This window comes from Rhinolophus hipposideros, assembly GCF_964194185.1.
Source record: "Rhinolophus hipposideros genome assembly, chromosome: 23".
Classification (NCBI taxonomy): domain Eukaryota; kingdom Metazoa; phylum Chordata; class Mammalia; order Chiroptera; family Rhinolophidae; genus Rhinolophus; species Rhinolophus hipposideros.
The window spans coordinates 4,608,369-4,619,462 of NC_138069.1; the positions used below are offsets into that span (position 1 = coordinate 4,608,369).

At 50.4% G+C, this 11,094-nt stretch overlaps 1 protein-coding gene across 1 annotated transcript; it reads left to right on the forward strand.

Moving 5' to 3' along the window:
- Positions 1-847: 847 nt before the first annotated feature.
- LOC308491967 (butyrophilin-like protein 9) lies at positions 848-10,811 on the forward strand (the record flags this gene model as incomplete). Its single annotated transcript, XM_081036194.1, is given in 9 exon segments — positions 848-953; positions 2,249-2,596; positions 3,118-3,264; positions 5,237-5,527; positions 5,806-5,826; positions 6,948-6,974; positions 9,226-9,252; positions 10,137-10,750; positions 10,752-10,811. Coding segments are annotated over 9 exon segments (1,641 nt in total).
- Positions 10,812-11,094: the final 283 nt, after the last annotated feature.

Genomic DNA, 11,094 nt, shown 5'->3' on the forward strand with positions numbered 1-11,094 from the left:
CTACCTAAATTCCTACACATAAACAGAGGACACCTGTGGACAGGATAGTATATTCTAAGATGCACTGGCTGCTCATACTCGTGGCTATCAGACTGTGAGACATTCAGCAGGCCCCACGGGGGTGTCAGGAGTGAGAGGATGGCCCTCTCCTGGGCTGGGCTGGGTGTCCTGGACCACAGACTGGGGAGGGGGATGGAGTGGAAGTATATAAACCACTGCTTAACTGTGGCCTTAAAGATGCTGTAGACTCAGGGACAGTCACCAGCTGACCTCCTGGAGGCCACACTTGGGTTCTAGGACAGGAGGAAACTGTCCCAGGTGTGGTTGTAGTTGGCAGGCAACTACCAGGAATGCGTCCCACTCTGAAAGGTCAGAACTCTGTGTTTATTCTTTGTTTTATGGGCCTGATGTTCCAGGCCAAAGGGAAGTGGGAGCAAGGTCAGGCAGGGAGAATGAAAACGCATAGGAGAGTGTTTATAGGTTTCCCTTTGTTTAGAGAAAGTCACCAAATCCTAGCTGAGCCCCAACACACTGTGTGACTCTATTTCTGTGGCTCTAAAACAATGAAACCTCAGAAGCCGCTTCCTCTGGGACCCTTCAGCCCTGTCCACATGCGACTCTGCGAGTCCCAGCAAGGCTGGTGATGCCATTAGCAGTGCTGCCTGGTAAAATTAGAAGCAGCTCGCACATGTGGCTACGATTTAAAAGAAGCCAGGCACTGGGGCTGCTAAGAACCACACAAAAGATCACTGAGGCACTAACAGACCTCTGGCCTGATGGGTCGGGGTCCAGCTCTCTCTCCTCACTCCAGCATCTCTTTCCCTCTCCAGGTGGCCCCACTGCTGAGATGGTAGATTGCCCAGTCTTCCTGGACTCCTTCCAGCTCCTACCTCAGCCCAGCAGTCTCTTCTTCCTTCTCTTCCTCTCCTTCCGGCCTGGGGAGCCAAACTCAGGTAGCGTATCCGACCTGCAGTCCAGCCAGCCAGGATGTGAGCACATCAGCTTCCTCTCATCCCTGCTCCAGGCGCTCCCAGGGCTGAGATCTTGCCAGGTGCTAGTATTCAAGACGATTTCCATCCCAGTGGTTAAAGAGCCACTGGCCGTCAGCAGCACCCAGCCCCACAGTGCTGCTCCACCATCCTTCCTGCCTCCAAGCACCCCTTACACACTCCCCACCACCCCTCCGCTCATAGGCAGGGGCAGAGCAGGACAGGGCCAAGAAACTCTTATTGGTCTGTGCTTGGGCCACTTGGAAAGTATTTTTAAAATACCTGTCCAGCTGTGTGATCAGGCTGCAAGAGAAATGTACCCAAAGAGTTGGGAGCACAGCTAAGAGAGCAATTTGTGTTTTCCAGAAAGCCAAGAACCCTAGATAGGAGGAATTGTTTGAGCAGAGGCTTGCAAGGTACATGTTCTCCAGGAAGATGACAGATAGAGGGTAAACTGAGGCAGGGTGCACTCAGGGAGAGGGTCAGGCATCTGGTGTGGGGGATAAAATCTGGAGAGGGAAGCTGTCAGAATGGTGTGGGGACATCACTCAGTGGCCATAGAGCTCTCAAATACAGTGAACCCAGGAAGGTGTCGCCTTGGGTGCTCCATGGGTGACGTGAAGGACGGGAGGGGGGATCCATGAATGGAATATTTGGCGATGGGGTTTAAGTTTGAGCTTCCTATGAACTTGGATTTTAGCTGACCTTCGTAGAAGGAAAATAGGTGCATGGAACCAGAGGGAAGAATCACGACATGCCAGTGGCAGGGGACAGCAAGGGCAGAACAACTGCAGCAGGAATACAACTGTCATGGAAATTGAAGAAAACAGACTAGTTTGGGGGGGAGAAGGGGGGCCAGAGGGAGGCACCATTGAAGAGGATCATCAAACGAAAGGTCCTGGTGAACAGAATCTCCAAGGCGGGATTTGGCCTTTATATTAAAAAAAGAGCAAAAAGACACCCAGCGATGAGCACTATAGATAATTTTAAAACTGTGTTGTTACAGAAGCTGTATCTGTATACTATAAAAATTTAGAAAATCACACAAAGTAAAAATCAGAAAATATCTATTGTCATCATGCAGAAATTAGCAATTCACTTTTTTCATGACATTTATTTGTTCAAGAAACATGACAGTGTCTCCCCGTCCTTATTTGAACGGTTTACTGTAGATATCTGAGCTGCAAACGGAGGTAGGTGGTAAAGACCTATATTTGAGCAGGACTGATGTGGGCCATCGTTCTGGCTTCTCATCCTAGAGGAGGTCAAGGTGGTTGGCCTTGGGGAGTCCATCCTGGCGATCGTCGGGGATGAGGTGGACTTCCCGTGCCACCTGTCGCCATACCTGGACGCTGAGAACATGGAGATCCTCTGGTTCCGCAGCCAGGCCTCTGAGGTGGTGCACCTGTACCAGGAGCGACAGGAGCCCCACGGGCGGCAGATGGCGCAGTTCCAGAACAGGACGAAACTCGTCAAGGACGAGATTGCCTATGGCAGCGTGATCCTACAGCTCCACCACGTGGTCCCGGCCGATGAGGGCCCTTACGGGTGCCGCTTCCTCTCTAGCAACTTCTCTGGAGAAGCTGTCTGGGAGCTGGAGGTAGCAGGTGCGAGACGTGGCTGAGCCCCTGCAGGGGAGACGGAGGGAAGGGTCCATGGGGTAGAGCTGCTTTGCTCAAGAACAGTTTGGAATGCTCAGAGAATTGGAGACCAGCTTAATTTTAAAAAAAAAAAAAAAAAAAAAAAGGTCAAATAGAAAGTTCCATCAGAAAGTGAATAAAAGAATTCTTTACAAAAAAAGACACACAAAGGGCCCTTTAACATATGGAGGATGGTCACTTTTACTCATAATGAACAAAAGGCAAATTAAAGCTACATTTGACCACACACTCTTGGTGGAGCCATGGGAAGCAGGTCCTCTGTTCTGTATCATGCTGACAGAGTTCAAAGTCGCAATGCTCCAGTGCCTGTGCATTTGGCAATAGTTAAGAAGACTGTCTGTGCACCCACCTTTTGAGCAACAATCTCATATCTAAGAGTTTACCCTGAAGATACAACTTCCACAGCTAATTATGAAAAACACACATGTATAAGTCTAATATTTGTAGCATTATTTGCCTGCGTCCAGAGTTCAAAGCCATCGTCCAGGACGCCCAGGGCCTGTTCAGTCTTGAAACACCTGCGGTCATCCAAGGGGGTGCCCACCGCAATGTGTCCTGCTCCATCCAGAACCCCCTCCTCATCCAGAAGAAAGAATTTGTGATCCAAATAGCAGGTCAGTGGGTACAGGCTCACCCTCCTCTTCCTAGTCATCACATCCTCCATGTCCATTGTCCCAAAGGCCACCTTTAAAGACATAATGGTACAGGAGCCGGCTCTGTATTGGGTAAGCTGATCTTGACATCTGAAAAGTCAGCAATTTGGATATCAGAAACCTACTAAGAATACAACTGAAAACCCACACAGTAAGCAGGGAAGGCCCCAGAAAGCCAACATTACAAAACTATGAGCTAAACCCCAGAAAATCTACTCACTGAAGGTCATCCTGAGAGCCCATGTGTTCCTAAGGTCATCCCTGAAACAATATTTACTGCGTACCCAGAATGGTCCCCAAACGCCTGCCCTCAGATTCACATTCCACTGGGGGAAACAGATGAACAAAAGGTGACTTACATTGTAGGAGAACATTAGACGCTGTTAGGTGCTGTAGAGAATAAGGAAGCAAGGAAGAGTGCTCAGGCACCTAGCAGGGTGGGGTGTGACTGTGGATTTAAAAGTGGTGGATTAGGGAAGTCAATTAAGCAATTTAGCCTTCAAAATGATTCACATGTATCTCAAAAGGATAAAGAAAAGATTACACATTGTTTTGAAGGAAATGGTCCAACAAAGGGGACAGAGAAGTCTCTGCATTTTTGCACCAGAGAAATTCCCATTGTTTCCCTCTTTAGATTTGTGTTTATTCTTTCCATAGTGCATGAGTCACAGGGATATCTGTTAGGAGGGCACTCAGGTAGTGTGAACAGCAAATACAAAGGCCCTGAGATGGGACCCTGTGTGGCTATTGGAGGAGCAGAAGGAGGTGGATGAGGCTGGAACAGGGATAAGGTCAAGGTAGCAGGTCAGGGTGGCATCAGACGCTGAGCCCTTGCTCTTAACCCCTAGGTCACTACTTAGCAAACATTCTGTGGTGAAGGACATATCCATTGTGGTCCAATATTTGTATACAAGACAATAAAAATGCACTGCTAGAAAACTGGGGGTGGGGAGAACATTTTGCTAAATGAAATAAGCCAGACACAAAAGGACAAATATTGTATGGTTCCACTTATATGAGGTACGTAGAGTGGTCAATTCACAGAGACAGAAATTAGAATAGAGGTTCCCAGGGGCTGGGGGAGCGGGAACGGGGAGTTCGAGTTTAATGGGGACAGATTTCATTGTGGGGAGACGAAAAAGTGCTGGTGGTGACGTAGCACAATGACTGCAGGCACTTGGTGCCACTGAGCGGTAAGCTTAAAAGGGTTACAATGGTAAATTTTATGTTGTACATTTACCGTAATAAAAAGTATATATTTTTAAAAGACTGAGATTAAAAAAACATCATTTTTAAAATAATTATCGCCGACAAAATTATCCAGTTGCCACAGAGTTTCTAAAGGGCTTCTCTCCATTTTTGCCCCTATGTCTACCCTCTGGCCACTGTATGCTCCGTAGGAAACCTGGGGAGGAAAGAGGGGCTGCCAGTCAGCCCTCACGCTGTTTTGCTATCAATTTTTTTCCAAAGGTGTGTTGAGAAGTACAAGCCACGTGTTTGCAAGAAGCGGGGAGACAGCTTGGGAAGTGGACAGTGCGGGTGGAGAGCAATAATTCACTGGGGTTGACCTTGGATTGTCGTGTCCCTCAGATGCTGGGGCAAAAGTGAGAAGAAGTAGGCGGAGCTCAGGGACTGGTCACAGAAGTCCTAAGCCTGGCGTCGCTGGGCCCCATCAGCTCTCCTCCCTTCGCAGCCTTCGCAGCACTTTCCCTTTCTGCTCAGCAAGTCCAAGGCCGTCGCTGGGCCTCGCTTTCCCGCTTTCCCGCTTTCCCTGAGCGCCGCGTTTTACAGTGACTGTGACGGGGGGGCCCAGGGGGCCTAACGCGCCAGCCGGTCACTCGGGAAGGCTTTGCGGCACACGGCGTCCAGAAGAGTCTGAACTTCGTGTGTAACGGAGCCTAAGTCGACACGACTCCCCGTGGGTATTTTCCAGACGTATTTTTACCCGGCCCCTCCCCGTGGAAGAGAGCTTTCCTCGGGACTCTCGTGGGACTGCCGCTCCTCCTGGCACTCCTCACGGCCGTGGCGCTGAGCTTCTTCCACCAGCGACAGCGGACCCGAGGTACCCGCCGGCGGGGCCTCCTTCCCGCGCGGCGCTGCCGGCCAGAAGGTGGTGGGCGCGGGGCTGGGAGCGGCCGTGGGACCCCCGGGGGCGCGCGCACAGCCCGCTCTCCGCCCTTCTTCCTTTCAGAAAAGCTGGCGGAGCGGGCGGAGCAGGACAAAGGTGAGCGAGGGGCGCGGCGCGCTCTGCGCCCCCACCTCCGCGGGCAGAAGCGGGGCGCGGGGCCAGCGGGAGAGGGGGTCAGACCGCGGGGCCGTGGGGGCCCTGCGAGAGGGGCGCTGAGCATTGCGCTTCCGCCCCGCCCTCGGAGCGCGGTTCCCGCGCGCATCCATCCCTGTCTGGTCCCCAGAACGCAGGGGAACCAATCTGTGCGCTTTGGGGAAGTGAGGCCTCAGTGTTCATCCATCGCGATTTCCCTCTTTTCTTCGTTTCTCCTCCAGGGAAACTCACAGCCGAGTTGGGTAAGTTCCGGGTGCCGCGCCCACAGTGCTGGCTGCGGGCTGGTGGGGGTACCTGGCAGGCATGGTGGGAGGAGGGCGTCAGTGACTTTACCCTCCCTTTGGAGAGCCACACATGGCAACTACCTAATTCTAAATCCATCCCCCGTGCCTCCCACCTCTCCACTCCCACCAGCACTCTGAGTGAAGCTGCCAAGGAGGTCTGACCTCAGACCCTATGGACAGACCCTACCAACCCCCCCTTCCCTGCCAAGTACGCGATTCTGTTACAATTCCACCATTAAACGTTTACTCCCACTGGTTCACCTTCCTAGTATATCCTTCTCTTTTTAATTCAAGTACCACTGGAAAGAGTGCACCTATAATTTGTACCTAAATGAACATAGCATAAATATAGTGTAGTCACAATTAGTGTTCAGTGTTGCCTTTCCCAGGAGCATTTAATTTCAAAAGAAAACATAGGGTGGAGAAATCAACAGAATGCATTTCTAGTGGCAAATCATCAGTCTTAGCATCTGGCCAGAGGAAGTAATTGAGAAAGAGGTCCTCCCAGTCCTTTTAATAATGCCACAGTAAGTGACCCTGAGGCTCAGGCAGGCTGTGCTCAGAGCCTGGGCTTCAGCAGGACCTCCTCCCTGGGAAAGCAAATGATTTCCGGGCAGACGACCAGTAGCCCCTTCAAACCAGACCTGAGCCCTGGGAAGAGGCTCCTCAGTGCCAAGACACTGCAGGCTCCCCAACACTCACACATTGGATGGGATTGCGGTGAGCGGTGGGTTAAGACTAAGGAGCATCTTCCCAGTGGCCTGACTGCTTAGTGAGGTGGTTCCACTCAGCCTAGAGCTGATGTTTTTTCTGTGTGTTCTGCTACAGGGAACCTACAGACAGAGCTTGTAAGTGACCCCTCTTAGAACTATTTCTTCTTGTCCACCTTTTAGCATCTGGTTACCCATGTATGTTCTTCTCATCTCCCAGCCAGGTATGATGCCCAGGCTGGACCCCTGCTGGCTGTTTGGGTGGCAGAGAAAATGACCAGGGGACAGGGGTGGGTGTAAATGTGACATGTGAACAGGGAGGCTGCAGGAGCCTGGTGTTCTAATTCTGTTTCTCCTTGGCTGCTTCAGACTGGAGAAGGGCTGAAGGCCAGGCTGGTGAGTGAAGCCTGTTTCCCTCCCATGGTCCACTTTACATCTCAGCGTCCCAGTCACTCCCTCTGATTAACCAACCACACTTCATTCTGGTTTATTTCACGAATTCACTCTGCATGAATTAATCAGTCACTGGTAGAGATTATATTTGACTTTTGCTCTTGTGTTGTCCTGAGCTATAAGCGTACTGTAAACCATTGGTGCCAAATGCTGGCTGCACATAAGAATCCCTTAGGCTTCTGGCGCCCACACTCAAAGACTGACTTGTAGGTCTGGGGAGGGCATGATACCCTCCCTATATGTAAACAGTTCTCCCTGTAATCCCTCCATTCCCCCCATAAAGCAACCAGTCTAACATCTGTCTTTATATAGTGTATATGCTTTCGCAAAACGTGAATTTCTGTTTTGTGCACATGCATTTTAGTTTATGTAAGTGACTCCTACAGTCTTCTGCTATTCCTGGCTTTCCTCACTCCTCACTGAGTTTTAACATCCATCCCACTCCGCATGCGTATCTGGTCTGTTTCTCCTCCCTGCTGCGCAGCACTCCATTTTAGAGCGCCACCCTCCTGGAGAGACAGCCAGCCTGCCTTAAGTCCACACCACCACAAACCACAACACAGACACCTTCTGGCCCTGTGTGGAGATTTCTCTGGGATGTATACCCAGGAGGGTAGTTGCTGGTTCATGGGGTATGTCACTAAGTGAGGTAGAGGGATCCCCGAAGGCAGCGCCAGCATCCTGCAATTGGCACGGCTTGGGCGCTCCACGTGCGCACATCCCATGTGCGCCAGCTTTCTAAGTGTGCCAGTCCCTGGGGATGACTGATCCTCGTTGTGCTTTCAGTCTGCACTCTGAACATTACAGAGTTTGGGTATCTCTTATATGCTTTGGGGGCTTCCTCTTCCGAACATTGCCTGTTCGTGTCCTTTGCCCATTTTTCACGTGGGGTTGTTATCTTGCTCTTTTTGATTCACAGGAGTTCTTTATATATATCAGATATTAATCCCTCATTAGCATTAAATATTATGAATTCCTGTTTCTGTTCTGTCGACTGCTATTCGCTTTGTCCATGATGCCTCTTATTGAAATGAAGTCATTAATTTTGATAAAATCTATTTCATTACATTTTTACCTTATAGTCTGTGTTTTGAAGTTTTCTTGAAGTAGGCCTTCCTCACTCTTAGGTCTCAAAGTTTGTCTTACACTTTCTTCCATTCACTTTATATTTGTAGGTCTTTAATTCATCTGAAATTCGCCACTGTATGTGGTGTTTAGTGAGAACTTAGTGAATTTTTTTTCCATATAGAGTTGCCTTTCCCAACGCCATCTACTGCACCATCTGTGATTCCCATTGATGGGGGTGTCACCTGTAGTGCATTCAGTTCCCACATCTACATGGGTCTGTGCGGTGGCCACCTATTAGGTCACTGTGTCTAAAATCTGTGGCTTCTATAGTACTTAAAAGTACAAGTTCTCCATTTCCACATCCTTTTTAAAGTTAATGGACCTTTTTAAAATATAAATTTTGGAATAAATTTATGAAGTTCCTTTTAAAACTTCAAAAAGATTTGCATAGGATTGCTTTGAATATATAGCTAAATTTAGAGAGAATCAACATCTTTATGAAACTGAGTTATTCTATACAAGAGTTATATGTTTTTAAAATTCTACTCGTTATTATCATGCAAAACTAGGATTGAAAAGCCTTGTTGCAAATTTATGGAACTCTCTTCTATTGCTTTTGGTATGCTGTGACTTAGTAGTCAATCTCTGTCATAAACAGAACAAGATGAAATGAAGCAGAAATCCACTCAGAATGGCTCACATTAAGAAAGAAGGCAGGACAAGGTGTCTAGAGGACATGTTAGGACAGGAGCCAGGCTCAGCTGGGCCTCCTGTGACCAAGCCTGCCAATCAGAGATTGAGGCTTTCTCTCCATCCTTCAGGGCACCCACGCTGCTTGTCCTGGTTCTCTCTGTCCATACGCTCTGTTCTCCTGCAGTTCCCAGCACAACCTCAGCCTGCATGCAGCTTTGGTATAACCCAGCCCTGACATCAGCCCCCTACCCAATCCCAAATCCCTGGGGAACTGCCGTGGTAGACCCAGGACAGTCTGGACCCAAACCAGCTGTCACGGTTGGAATAGGGTCATTCCATTTGACCGTATCCTTCATATATCTTGAGCCTCCCTCAAGGTTCCAGAATTACTGACTCAGCTCTCTGAGCCTCTTTTTCTTCTGTTTGGTTTCAGAGTGGAGAGCAGCCCAACGGTATGCAGGTAACTGGAGCTAAGAAACTCAGCCTTGTGTTGGCTGGATATTAAACAGAGGGAGGTGGAGAGATCTGAGATTAGAGGAAGGGTCAGTCTAGAGGCTAAATATGAAACTGCATACACAGACACACAAGCCCACTTGCAGGCATATGACATGACAGACATGCATGCATATGCACACATGCACATATACATGCTTGAGTGCACACCTGATTGACTCATGCATGTACACATTTCTGTGTACACACACATGCACCCACAAGCACATAGCTTTCTGGGTTTTACTAGGTCTTTCCATCTGGCAGGAAGGTTGTTTGCTGGATGAGCACACAGTTTGTAAGGAACCTCTTAGATAGTCTGACAGAAGGGACCCTCTGGGTTTCTATCCATGAAATAGGTGTGTTTTGGGGGCTAGAGTGAAGAAGTACCAGGCACTGAACTAGATGATCTCAGAGGTCCCCTTCAGATTTAAAATCCTAAAATTGCTGTAAACCCAAAGCCCAGAGCTCATGTGATGCTCTCCAGGTCAGAAGTGTGGTGAGACTAGCGGGTACTACCTCTAGCCCAGGGCTCGTTCCCCTTTGCTGGGACTTGAGAGCAGTGAGTCGGCCTGCAGCCCCAGGAGCCCACCTGTTTGTTGTCTCTGCTCTCCATGGCACCTGGTATAGCAGGAACCTTCCAGTACAGAAAGGAAATAAGTTTCCTGTAATCACATTCAAATCCTGGGGAATGACTTGCAAGCCACTTGAGTCCAGGGGTGATTTGGGGTGAGGCTGGGTGAATATTCCACCCATTGCTCCACCTGAGGAACTAGAGGTTTTCCTATGGGGGAGGGTACAGGCAGGGCCCAGAGCCATCCTCGTGGGCACTAACCCAGTGCTTCTGCGCAGTGGACGTGACTCTGGATCCGGCCTCTGCGCACCCCAGCCTGGAGGTCTCCCAGGATGGCAAGAGCGTGTATTCCCGTGGGGTGGCGGCAGTTCCGGTGTCCCCGGGCGATCCGCAGCGGTTCACAGAGCAGACATGCGTGCTGAGCCACGAGCACTTCCAGGCTGGCCGCCACTACTGGGAGGTGGACGTGGGCCGGCGCAGCCGCTGGTTCCTGGGCGCCTGCCTGGCGGAGGTGGCGCGCGCGGGGCCTGTGCGCTTGAGCCCGGACGCCGGCTACTGGGTGATGGGGCTGTGGAACGTCTGCGAGTATTTCGTGCTGCAGCCGGAGCGCGTGGCGCTCACAGTGCGCGTGCCGCCCCGGCGCGTGGGTGTCTTCCTGGACTGCGAGGCCGGAAAGCTGGCCTTCTTCAACGTGTCGGACGGCTCCCACATCTTCTCCTTCACCGACACTTTCTCGGGGCCGCTCTGTGCCTACTTCAGGCCACGAGCCCCGGATGGCAGCGAACACTCGGATCCGCTCACCATCTGCCCCTTGCGGATTAGAGGGAAATGCATTTCCGAAGAGAACGATGCTGACACCTGGGTGCAGCCCTATGAGTCCTCGGACCCCGCCCTGGGCCTGTGGTGAGGCGCTCTCCTGGCCACAGGGCTGGGTCCTGGGAAGCTTCCTCTAGGGTGGAGGAAGCACCCCCCAATGTCAGCAGAGGACAGACTCAGCACAACAGAAAGGGGACAGAGAGAGGGGCTTGGCCTGTGTAGGTGTACATGTGTGGTCATGATTTTCTTTAAGAAAAAGAGGCAATTCCATCGCTCTTCTGTGTGTATGATAGAATTTAGCAAATGAGTAAAAATACATTGATGTTCCCGTGAGCCAGGGTGTTCACTGTGGAGGAGGAAACTGGAATGGGGAAAAGAAGGGAGAATCAAGATTGGATTAAAGGTATCAGCTGATTTGCA